The sequence below is a fragment of the Xiphophorus maculatus genome, chromosome 10, assembly GCF_002775205.1.
Source record: "Xiphophorus maculatus strain JP 163 A chromosome 10, X_maculatus-5.0-male, whole genome shotgun sequence".
Lineage (NCBI taxonomy): Eukaryota > Metazoa > Chordata > Actinopteri > Cyprinodontiformes > Poeciliidae > Xiphophorus > Xiphophorus maculatus.
In genome coordinates, this window is record NC_036452.1 from 22,336,925 (window position 1) to 22,349,503 (window position 12,579).

The window sequence follows — 12,579 nt, forward strand, 5'->3', positions numbered from 1 at the left end:
CCTCCATTAACTCCTGATTAAACATACCCCCACACATACACACCTGCTTATATTATCCAACTTGCTTATAACTTTATATACCCCTCTTTGATATTCTTTACACATTCACACCCAACTTGCTCTACTCATATCCTATGAAATAGCTTTGTTTTTTTAAGATACCGAATAATTATTTGAATATGTCTACTCCCGAAATCTCTCCTCAAAAATTCTATTAAATTAAACCTTTCTTTAATACCTACACACTCTCTCAGCATGCATCTTCTCTCTTCTTCATACTTACAACACTCTAAAATAACATGCTCTATTGTTTCAGACTTCTCACAATAATCACACTTTCCAGATGCAAGATTCAAAGAGATACCTTTACTTTCTTTCAAATTTCTTTCTCTGAATCTTGCATCTGGTCCCATAGAAATGAATACTATTTTCTTTGACTCCCCCTAGTGGTCTGGAGCACTTCCGTTTTCAACACTTTTTGTTTGCTGCATTTTATTCGGGGGTGTTTGCGTCTCTCTTTTTGTTTGCTGCATTTCATTCGGGGGTGTCTTCTTTTTTGTTTGCATGTTTTCTCTTTTGCTGCGCATTTGCACCTGTCGGCCACCGTAGTGAGGAGCTCCAAACTAAGAGTCTGAGGTTGAAACGTCCCTTAAAAGTTTCCTAACTTTCACACAGTTGATGCATTAACTTGAAAAATGTCAATTTCTGTACTTTTCACTTAAATCAAAACTGCTTCAGCTTTTTAAAGAAACATTTAAGAAACAAAATGGTCAGACCGTAAAGGAAACAGGAAACTATTCTAGATCATGTTTTTCTATATTTGCACTTTACATCGTATTTATGGATTTCTACATAAATTACTTATCTACCTGACAAACCGATTTGATAGATGTGGCAAAGAAGAAAGCAATTTTTTTTCCAATAGTACAAACATACTTTATTGTACAATTAATTTATTGGCAAAAAAACAATCAGACCACCAAAATAACTTAAAAAAAATTGAGCAACAGTTATTTTTGCTTTCTCTCAGCAAGCACCAAAATTGTTAAGAGGAAGAAAAGGAGAAAAAAAAAAAGTGGTCAGCGATTCCATTTAAATACTAAACAAATTTAAATATCTTATTTCCAGTCTCTTTTTAGGAAAAGAAATTGACAAAAATTTGTTCAGTTGCCATTTGTTTGTACAGTGATTCAATATGTATACAACTTTATTCATGTACATAAAACATCTCATCAAAAGGATGGTAGAATGAACTCCACAGCCTCTCCAGGGCAAATCCAATAACTGTCTGCAGTGTCTTTTTCATCACCATAACACCTTTAATAGAAAACAAAACCTTTTTTTTATCTAATAATTCCTGTAGCTTCAAGTTTTATTTCCAAAAAAATTAAATTAAATAATATATCTATATATAAAAGACAGTTCATCCATGTTTTTTTTTTTCTTCTTATCTATAAAATAAGTCTCGAGATATATTGCAACCTGGTTTTGATGTGTTCCTTCCCCCATACCCAACAAGCCCGACTTTCAGAGAAAAACAAATAGTAAGCGTGTGAATATTGTGTCTTCAGTCCTCTCTGTAAAAAGCTAAACAACCAAATGTTCGGTCTTTCAGATCGATCCCTTGTTTTGGCTCCGTTTTGTGCAGGTTTACCGCGGAAGTTTTTGTTTTTTGTGTGTGTGTTTTTTTTTTTGTTTTTTTTTGTCTATAATAACGTGGGTGCGATAGCCCCTACCTCTCCAAAACCTTGTCAAAAAATACACTAAAAAAAAAGGCGCATTGGTGCTTGTGACCTACAACAACCCATACTGTACACTTTAGAAAAAAGAAAAAGATTAATACTGTACAGTAGCTTAGGATCATTTGTCTTTTTGTTCCAGACAGCACATATTCCATGAAGAAGGGGGGGAAGAAAAGGGGCAAAAACATGTCGTTTGCACAGATTTGTTTTTAAATATGTACACTTGTTTTTAGACATTTCTTTACAAAGAAAAACAAGAAAATGTATCAAAGTCCACAATTTCCTATTTTTACAGTACTAACAAATCAAACCTTGCTGCTGCAAATGGGAAACAAAAGAGGCAAAATAATTGAAAGGAAAACCGTTAAGGTAGAGGGCGAAGGCGGAACTTGCTCAATCTTTCATATGTCACAGAAAAACAGCGCTGGAAAATATTTACAACCTTATTGAGGAAAAGAAAAAAAAAGAACAAAAGAAAAACGGCAATATGCCTTTTTATTCCTCCACATTTTGTAGGGGATCGGTAAAAGGGACTGGAGGGATGCATATTCACAAAAGGCTGAGAAGGGGGTGCAATCCGTCAGGTACATGTGGCCAAAATCTGCCAAAACACGGGAAATGTTTAACAAAAACCTGTAATAGAAACCCCTGATTCTCTCTCACACACACATACCTACAAAATGAAACTCGCGCGCACACACACAGATTTCCTCCCACCTGCTCAAAGTAAATAAATATCTGGAATTTGCTGCAGTCACGTACAAAGCTGTGTTCACCGTTCTGAAGAAGACCGCTGTAACGGAAGATATGTTCGTGTTCCTTTCACGATTCATCGACGGAACGAAAATACAAAATAATCAGACTGGAAAATACAATCATGACAGGGTGCTTCAGGGGAAAACAATATATATATATATATATATATGTATATTTATAAAAAAGGTACATCACTCACTTTAACTTTTTTATAACCACATTTGAAATCTTAAAAATCTTCTTAAAAAGGCAAAATACTCAGTCCCCGAAAATATTGTCATATTTAAGGAAGAAATATCTCCACCAGAAACTCTACCCTTCTGCCTTTTTGTACACAGTTGGCAAAAATATATAGATATATATATATATATTAACAGCAATAACTTACCATTGTTTTTAATTTATTCATTTATTGATTTCTAAGATTAAAGTCGCATCTCCCATAGGAAGGAAGCTTTAGTTCATATTTATACATCACAAAAATGTTTAAATAAAAAATAAAAACTTCTAAAAGCCCCGGCTCGCTGTATGGCAGTTTGTCGTCTGGGGCAACAAGTCAGAGCAAAAAGTGGAGGCGAGGCTACATGAGATTGTGGTTGAGCTCCTGGCTGTTGCTGCTGCCGTTGTTATTGTTTCCCCCCAGCATGTCCGGCTGCGTGCCTTGCCCTCCGTGAATCCCTGCCATCCCGCTCAGCTGGGACATGATGGAGTTCTGGTCACTGAACTGACTGGGATCCACGGAGCCCCCTGGTGGCTGCTGGGACAACGCTGGCTGTTGGACCTGTGGCGGTTGGGGCGGAGCCATGCTGGGATGGTGCTGGGCGAGGTGGCCCGGGTGCGGTGACCCGCTCTGGGTCTGCGGGGAGATGCGGTGAGGCGAGGGCTGCGGCTGGGAGGAGGGCTGCATGCGCGGGGACGGGCTGGAGTGTGGCGGCTGTGACTGCGGCCGGGGGGAAGGCTGAGGGGAGCGGACCTGGCTGCCCAGTGAGCCTGCCGGGCCGAGGCCACCTTGGCCCGGGATGTGGGGGGACTGGGCCATCTGGGGGCTCATGGGGCTGCTGTGCTGGGCAGGCGAGCCGGCCCCCAGGTGTGATGGCTGCAGCAGCCTCTGCTGGAAGTTCTGGTGAACCATGCCTTGGGACAGCTGTGGCACTCCGACTCCACCCTGCTGCTGCCCCGGCCCTGAGGTACCCTGTCCGGGCTGCAGGGGGGGGCCAGAGCCCCCCCCACTCAGGTCAGGTCCTTGGTGACCACCCATGGAGTTCTGCTGCATCTGCACCTGATGCAGCCTCTGCTGCAGTGCAGCAGCTACTTGTGACATGGGGTACCCTTGCTGTCCCCCCTGTGGTCCTTGTTGCTGCTGCTGGACCCCCACAGCCCCCCCTGCAGGCTGTGGCTGAGAGGACGGAGGCATCCCTGCCTGTCCTTGTCCAGGTTGCATGAAGCTCTGCTGCACTTGCTGCTGTTGCTGGAACGGCCCATGGTTCGCCATTTGCTGCTGCTGTTGCTGCTGTAGCTGCTGCTGCTGCAGCTGCTGTTGCTGCAGCTGTTGTTGCTGCTGCTGTTGCTGTAGCTGCTGCTGTTGCTGTAGCTGCTGCTGTTGCTGTAGCTGCTGCTGTTGTAGCTGTCTCCTCATTATCAACTCTCTGAACTGAGGATTCATATTTGCCAGGTTGCCTTGTTGTCCAGCTTGCATTGCTCCCTGTTGCTGCTGTTGCAGAGCAGCCATCTGCTGTTGCAACATGGGACGCTGCTGCTGCTGTTGCTGTTGTTGCTGCAACTGCTGCAACTGAGCCATGGTGGGCATGTTGCCTCCCCCGGCTCCACCCTGAGCGATATTCATCCCCATCTGGTTAACGTTAACCTGTTGTTGCCCATCCAAGTTGCCAAGCGGGTTGGCTCCAGGTCCCCCTACATTGGGCAAGCCTCCAGCAGAGCCTGGGAACCTTACACCTCCAGGAGCCCCTGCTGGCGGCCCCCCAGGGCCTCCCTGAGAACCCTGGTACCGAGCCGTTCTCTGGCGAATGAAGGCAGCCATCAGAGTTGGGTTGGAGCGCAGGATGTTGAGGACTTGTTGCTGCTGCTGGGGTGAGGTTGGGGAGCGGAGGGTACGCAGAAGCTCCTGCACTGCTCCCTGGGGCAAGTTACCCGTTCCCCCTCCTTGCATCAGCCCAGGGGCCCCTGCTGCCCCTTCTGACACACCCAACACCTGCATCAAACCTCGGTTTCCTGCTTGGGTCTGCTGCGTATTCATTGGTGGCTGCTGCTGCTGAGTGATGGCAGCCTGCTGCTGGGGGGGCATAGACCCCATCATAGCTGTCCTTGTTTGTGGGTTCATGGTCGGCCCTCTGGGGCCCCCCCACTGCTGGTTTGTTGGCTGAAGTGGTTGTTGAATTTGAGAGGTCAGCTGGGATTGTGTGCCAGCTACCATCCCGTGTTGCTGCGATTCCAACATAGTCCTGCCAACCACTCCCTGAGTCTGGGGGGCCATGCCCTGGGCCCCAATGTGGGGCATTACCATCTGTGCCGGGCTGTTCTGGTGGTGGGGGTGTTGTGGGATCATGCCGCCCTGCCCCAAGCCACGAATCTGCGCCTGGGCCTGAGCCATCCGACTCTGGGTCTCTGCTAGTCGTTGGATCTTTAGGGCTGTCTCTACTGCGGCTAGTGGAGGCCCCTGCGGCTGGCTCTGTACAGACATGGACCCCTGCCCCTGGTTGGGCTGCTGCTGTTGCAAGGGTGGGGTGGCTGGACCCAACCCAGGTTTCCCTAGCGACTGATGGAGAGACACCGGCCCTGGTGGTCTGGGGTTGTACGGAGGTAAACCTCCAGGGTGCTGCAGCTGCTGCACGTTGGGCCCCTGCTGCTGCTGATTCACCATCTGCTGCTGAGGAGACATCATCATCCCTTCTGCCTGGAACTGTTGGTGGTGATGCTGAGGAGTCATCGCACCGCCTGGCTGCTGACCCGGAGTGACCATCCCGCCCATCTGAACTCCTGGTGGCTGAGGAAGCGGGGGCATGCTGCCCGGGGTGGGGGTCTGTGGGGTCGGAGGTTGCGTACCAACTGATGTCGGGGTGGCCGGACCGGTTGCTCCGTTGTTGCCACTGGGAGACGGCAGCCCACTCCCCCCAGGTGGGCCGCCCGGAGGGGCCTGGCCGACCCTCTGCATGCTGGCCATTCTCCTCCTCAGCATCTGGGCTTGCTGCAGCCGGTGCTGTAGCTGCTGCTGCCGCAGCTTGTGCTTGATGTTCAGGCAGAATGGCACTGGACACTTGTTCTCCTGACAGTGCTTGGCGTGGTAGCAGCACAATGCAATGAGCTGCTTGCAGATGGGGCAGCCGCCGTTGGTTTTCCTCTTGCAGCCTTTCGTGTGTTGGACGACCCGTTTCATCTTCTGGCAGGACGGCAGGGAGCAGTTGGCGTTGCGACACTGGCAGGCGTGGACCAGGGACTGGATGCAACGCTGGATGCTGAGGCGGCGCGAGTCTCCCGGGCTCTGGGTGGTGGCAGCGGCCTGGTTGCTGCTCTCATCGTCCAAGCCCAAGCCTAGCTTCTCCATCTTGTGCTCGTGGCCCTTAGTGTTGTAGCAGGTGATGCACAGGTCGTAATCCTGTAGCAAACGCCACAGACAGAACAATTAAGATGTAGAATGGTGTTGTAGAATGGGAAAGTTAGAATTTATCGACATTTTTTTATGGAGATATTTAATGCGTTCCCAGACTCGGATATAAAATGTAAAGAATAGGTGACATTTAAACTATGGGGTAAGAGATAAAGTCTGGAAACAGAAATCTATGTCCACACTTGTCCAGTATACCTTCCAACTTCAACAGGTCCGACCCTCCACCCTGACACTCACCTCACAGACGGTGCAGTGGAAGCGGGTCTCCACATGGTGCTTGCACTCGTTGCACGTGTAAACAAAGCGGTCCTGGCTTTGGTTGTGCAACTCCACCAGCATGCACATGGAGCTCCACTTGGCCCTCCTCAATGAGCTGAATTCAAGGTGTTTGTCCCGGGCCAGTGTCAGAAACGCATCCCGACCGTCCATCAGGTCACATGCCATCAGGGGATCCGGGTCCACGATGGGGGGCAAGGCGTTCGCCATGGGACCCGCGATCAGTCGGATCACAAAGAACACCTGGCAGCAGGAAGAGATGAGGGATGGATGATTAGTAGTCTTTAAAAAAGCAAGACTAACAAAGGAGTTCACTTAAAGCGCCAATAATATTTTTTTTTCTGATTTTCTCATTGAGAATTGGACCACAAACGCCAGACTGGTCTAATATTTAACAGTGATCAACAGGTACGATGGGCCGCGCTGCGTTTGCCTCCATACCTCTTTGTGTTTCTCCATCGTGGCGTAAAGTTTCTGTGACAGATCGTTGGAAACGTTGGGCATCCCTGGTTTCTTCTTATTTGAGCGACTCAAGCTGCTTTTGTTCTTACTCGTCTTTTTGTTGTTCTTCTTCTTTGCGTTTTTGCTGTCGCCTTTTGCATCCTGCACAAAGAAGAAAGAAAAAGGAGAAAACCGTGATTGTTTCATCGACGCGTTCTGGAACCAGTTCATGACTCCTCTTCCCAGAAACACAATCTGAATCAAAGAGCAGAGAGAAGTGACTCAGCCTTACATCAATGCTCTCATTAGAGGTACTGCTCTCCTCCTTCTTCCTCTCCTCCTCCTCCTGCTCCAGCTCCTTGATACTCTCCTCCAACACGTTGGGCCAAAAGTCGCCCTCAAAATAAGGCAGTTCCTTGGCACTGGTTAAACGATCCTCCGTCGCCTGCTTGAAAATATCCTTTGACACAAGAAACAAAGCAAAGTTAATGTTCTGCAAAATTGATTTTAATCTGACATGCTAAACATTGTCCGGTAAAACTTAGAGGAAAAGAAAAATAGAAACTAAAACAGGTTTTATTGGTGTGTACCTTGTAGTCGTGTACTATGCGCTCTGCTACGGCTTTGTCGAGCATCTTCTTGTACCACTCCTGCAGTCGCTTGGGCTTTGGGATCTTCTGATCCAGAGGATGGCAGTGGAAGATGTAGTCGTCGCCCTCGCTAGGCGGGCAAGCCCAGATGTGACCGGTGGTGTAACTGGGCAAAACAGAAACCCAACATGGGTCAAAACCAGTGGCTCCTTACTCACGTCAAGATTCCACGCTGTGACACACTTAAAACTTTAGATTTAAGAACGTTTTTGATATTGGAAGGGAAAAAAAAAAGATTCTGACTGAATCAAAATCTATTGATGCTGATTTAGAAAATCTGAACTGAACTGAAGTGAAGTGATTAGAGGCAAAAAGAGAGTTTAAAAAGTCAAGGCTGTTTGTTTTTTAATGACTTGGTGTTTATCTGTGTGTTTTATACCAATAAACTCACAAACCTAAACAATCAATGAAACTGAAATTTAGAACTTTTTATCTTTCAGGTTGGAAAGAAATGACAAAAAGTGATCAACTTACATTGTATTCTTTAAACTCTGTGTACCAACAACGTTTGCGTTCAAAGAAAAGGACATCCAAGAACTCATAAAGAAGTTCTACTTTGCGGCACTCACCCTAACTTCTTGACGTACTCCAAGTAGCTGATGAGGATTTCATGGTAAACTGCTGTTCTTAGGCAGCGAGGCCGAAAGAAGTGAACACTGTCCAGGTAGGAGATGTAGACTCGCCTGGGAGGAAACCATGACGAAGACTCGATTCAAACTCATTCACCTGATTTTAAGTCGGGTTAAAATCACAGGAGGTGGAAAAGGTGCGGCAAGGTGGGTTTCTGTACCTCTGGTTGGGCTGAGGGCAGTCGGAGCCGTACTCCTGAACATGCATACCAAAGAAGCAGACGTCCACACCGTCGATGTCCTCAAAGGCAAAAAGAGCTTTGGTCCTGTAAGGGAACGACTCGGACATCTCTCCACTGTCCACAAACCTGAGAGCAAAAACATCAGGAAATTATGACTGTGACACATAAACCAACGCATTCTGAGGTAAAAAAGCACCAAAGGTTAAGAAACATTGAGCAACATCCATGTATTTGCATTTAAGGCGACATCTTTTAGCTTAGAAACACTTCAGGAATCTGAAGGTTAACTTCTTCGTTTTAGCAATCACTGTAAAACGCCCTACAGTACTTGTAGATGACAAACCCATGTTCACAAGTCTTTTTGTTGTTTTTTTTTTACCTGGACTTCATCCCTGGTTTGACTTCCACCACTTTGTCAGAGACATGGACGACCCGGATGAAGACCTCTCCAGATTCAGGATAGGCCTGGCGCTTCAGGAAGTCGTTCACTCTCGACTCCAGGAAGGTTCCCAGCTTCGTCTGGGGCAACCCTGATGGGCAAACAGCAGAGAACGGTAAAGAGAAGCGCCATCACTTCTAACTACGATGACACTAAAGGACAATTCTCCTCTCATTCATCATGTGTATGTAGACTGTTACCCAATATGCATCACCAGTTGGCTGGAAGGTAAGAATGTAAGAGAAAAACCGCAATCTGGAGTCCATCTATTATTATTGTTGTTGTTACAGCAAGGTCCCAACACATTTTTCATGTCAAAATTTCATGTTTTCCCACTCAGATTTATTGCCCTGGTCCCTTTTAGTCATAATTTAAATAAATAAATAAGCTTTGCTACAAATTTATGGAGATATTTTTAGAATGATCCAGCTTTAAACATGGAATTTGGAAATCTGGAGCAGGAAATGGAAGGGCACACAGACAAAAAAAAGGATGAATGAAGCGATGGTGAATGGATAGATGGATTGAAATATGATTGATAACCATCATCAGGATTGAAAAAGATGACTTCATGACGAACAAATGGATGGACAGGCAGAAGGACCAATGGGCAAAAGGAAGCAAAAATTGATGAGCTACAAGACAAAATGTTGTAAGAATGAAGGGATGAATGATGGACAGATAGATGGACAAAATGATGGATGAATGGACCTTGAGACAATTAGTTATGGAATCAAGTTTGGAAATAGAAATATTATTTATATTCTTTCAGCTATTCAGACTTTGAAGATACTTAAATTCCAGACTTCTGTAAGATGTAAAGAAACTCTGTACTTAATAATAAAGTCTAATTAATTAATAATTAAATGAGCTTAATGCGCTGTTTGATAATTAGGACTAATTGGAATACATGTATGTATGATTGAACTGAAATTATTTTTTGTAAAGTCCCACAGGACGTCATTTCTTGTGAATTGATGGTGTATAAATGAACTGAACCGAGTTCACTTCTGCCTCACCATAAATTTGTACAGAGAGTTGGTTCACCATGAATGCATCACAACAGGAGCAACAACACCATGCATTACTCACGTTTGGCAGAATACTTGTTCTCTTTCCTCGTCTTGTTTGTCTTCTTTAAACAGCCGTCACAAACAAAACTACGAAGCACAGAGCAAGCAAAAAAAAAACCCAGGTCAGGTAAAAATCAATAAAAGAAGCAATTCATAAACTAATTAGCTATTCCATAAGAAAACTATGTTGCTTACCCTGCTGGCCAGATTGTTTCATTGTGCAAAACGCAGATCTGATGCATCCTGCGTCCGCAGTCCATACATTCAACTAGCCTGGACAGAGAGACAGACATGTTAGGTTCAGGTCGCCATAGCGCCGTGGAGTCTAATGGCTCCAGACTTACAGCTCAGGGTCCAGTGTGTCGTTTTTCTTTTTTTCAAACTGATCCTTGTTTATGGACCTGAAATGAGAGCAGTGCGACAGGTTGAAACCTCAGCTATGGAGTCGGAACTGATTAAGATGCAGCAGAGATGCTCCGGAATGTTAGCAAGAAAAACAGAAATACTCACGTTTGCGGCTGGGTGGGGTCGTCGCCCAGGGAAACGGTCTCTCCCTGGATCTCGTTGAAGCACTTCTCGCAGTAGTGGTACCTGTCAGCAACAAGCCCAAATTTTGGTGAACTACACCATTCCCCCACAGCACAGTCAACCACAGACAGCGCATGGGAGGGGGGCGGCCACCGAACAAGGCGGGGAGGAGGACAGCAGGACGGCGGGGGAGTCGTCGTCAACATAGCCAGGCATGATTTCAACGGGGAGGAGAGACGGGTGAGGGGAGGGATTGGGGGAGGACAAGCCAGTGTTGATGTCACAGTGAGTGGGAGAGAGGACAGGACAACGAGACGGAACAGGACGAGACGAACACCAAGGACAGCAGAGAGGCGAGGCAAAGCACAAATTAGCAATTTGGACATGAGAGGATGAGCAACAGGTAGCATCGCAGCTAACGAAGCAGGAGCAGAGTTAACAGCCGCTGTACAAGGGGAAGGTGTGGGCGGGGGGACATGTAGATTACACAGAACAACAGGGGAAGCACAGGAGACGGCTCAGCTCTTCATTCAAGCAGCTCCTCTTAAAGTCGGTGCTTTTACAGTGAACTGGTTTACTTTGGTTAGCAAAGGTCAAAGGTGAAGGATGAAAATGAAGGTAGAGGCCAAGATGTTCAAATAATAGCTTTAAACTGCATCATTTCCTCTCTCGACTGGCAATGAACACGTCAAAACTCAAAAATCCAATCTTTTAGTGTTTACTGAAAGTACCACCTAATTGCTACCAGATTGTGTTAATGACACTCTTCAGTGGGGATGTGGCTACTGAAGGAGGGCTCAAAGTCGGCTAGTTTCTGTATGTAATGATGTCAGAAGAAATAGAGATGTTATTTAAACTGAAGAGTTTGTTTTGCGACATGTTTTGCTCATAAGGGAACAGGACTTTCAGTTCATAACAGAAAAATTAACGGAATTCAGCAAGATTCTGTTTTATTTTCTTTAACTTTCAAATTCTGCCAACACTGTGAAATCTACCAAGTTCAATAACATGTTTTTTGTAAATTTCAAAGTAAGAGGAAAGATTTACATTTGAATACAAACTCTGATCACTGTTTTAGTGATGCTAGCCAAGCTAGCTGCATTAAACTGCAGACTGTTGACACTGTATAAAGTATAAATAGCAGCAGAAAAATTACAAATTTTCTCCACTTTGCTGCTTCACATTGGTAAACAGTAGCTGTGTTTTGGCCTGCTTCAATAAGCAATAAATCAATGAATTGCTCAACTATTTCCATTTGCATGATTTATCATTTTTCTCTCTTTCTACCAAAAATTGGATGATCTGCTTTGGTCTCAACTTGTCCTTTATTTTTGGAAGAACTATTTTGTTTACAGACACCTGATAATTCATTTTATTTATTGGTTTGTGTTGTTTTGTTTATTTATTTTGTATATTTAAAATGCCTTACAGTTCCGGTGTTAAATGTTCATTAAAATTAAAAGTTTATTGCTCTTTGACAGCGTATTCTTGCATTATTGTGCCGTTACCATCACATCACTTGAAAATGGTCTCAAAACAACAATATTATTGTTTATCCCACAACTCCTTTCTGCTGGTTATCGTTGTTAATTAATTATTAATTAACAATTATTCTTTGAGTTTTTAGAAAATCATAAAGAATGTGATCGTAGGACTGACTGTTAAAATGCCAGTGCGTCAAAAATCACAGGGAGGTTAATAGAAATGGAGAACATAAAGTGAAATGTTCAGGGAAACCATAAATCAAATCAACTTATACATAGAACACTCATGTAAATACATGTAGTTGATTACTAGTAGTAATTTTACCAGTCAAAATACCTAGGTGAAACCCGACCCTGTGTTATTCAATAATCATCTCCTCTACATACCTGTTTTGGTAGCTGAAGTAAACGGCATCTCTGGGAATGGTGCACAGCTGCTTCCCGTAGCAGCACAGTGTCTGCGGAGAAAACTCCAGCTGATGGACACAAGACAAGGGGACAAGGGACATGTCAATCTGATGGCTCTCTACAACTTGAAGTTTAAAGGTTAACGTCGTCGGGGATCAAGAAGACACCTTCAACTAAAAATGCTGTCATTTTAAGAAGCATTCAGCGAATGCACTCAGTAATAATAAGTAAAATAGGAAGAAGACTAATCCAAACATCAACTTTGAAAAGTCTGCCATTAGTGCCAACATGTCTAATATTAAGTCATTAAATGTAGACCATTCATCCAGGCTTTCCTCATACACACACT

General features: G+C 44.8%; 1 protein-coding gene across 3 annotated transcripts in view; it reads right to left on the reverse strand.

The window, feature by feature from the left end:
* Positions 1-1,345: 1,345 nt before the first annotated feature.
* LOC102226082 (histone acetyltransferase p300-like) overlaps positions 1,346-12,579 on the reverse strand; it is a 31,976-nt gene continuing 20,742 nt past the window's right edge. For all 3 annotated transcript variants that reach the window (XM_023340681.1, XM_023340683.1, XM_023340680.1), the window contains exons 19-31: positions 12,210-12,298; positions 10,321-10,401; positions 10,155-10,211; positions 10,006-10,083; positions 9,830-9,897; positions 8,678-8,828; positions 8,278-8,424; positions 8,057-8,170; positions 7,428-7,593; positions 7,130-7,297; positions 6,838-6,999; positions 6,358-6,639; positions 1,346-6,108 (exon numbers count right to left, since the gene is read on the reverse strand). In XM_023340681.1, the coding sequence (XP_023196449.1) occupies positions 3,079-6,108; positions 6,358-6,639; positions 6,838-6,999; positions 7,130-7,297; positions 7,428-7,593; positions 8,057-8,170; positions 8,278-8,424; positions 8,678-8,828; positions 9,830-9,897; positions 10,006-10,083; positions 10,155-10,211; positions 10,321-10,401; positions 12,210-12,298 (4,593 nt within the window). In that variant the 3' untranslated portion in view covers positions 1,346-3,078. The remainder of the gene's footprint in view (positions 6,109-6,357; positions 6,640-6,837; positions 7,000-7,129; positions 7,298-7,427; positions 7,594-8,056; positions 8,171-8,277; positions 8,425-8,677; positions 8,829-9,829; positions 9,898-10,005; positions 10,084-10,154; positions 10,212-10,320; positions 10,402-12,209; positions 12,299-12,579) is intronic.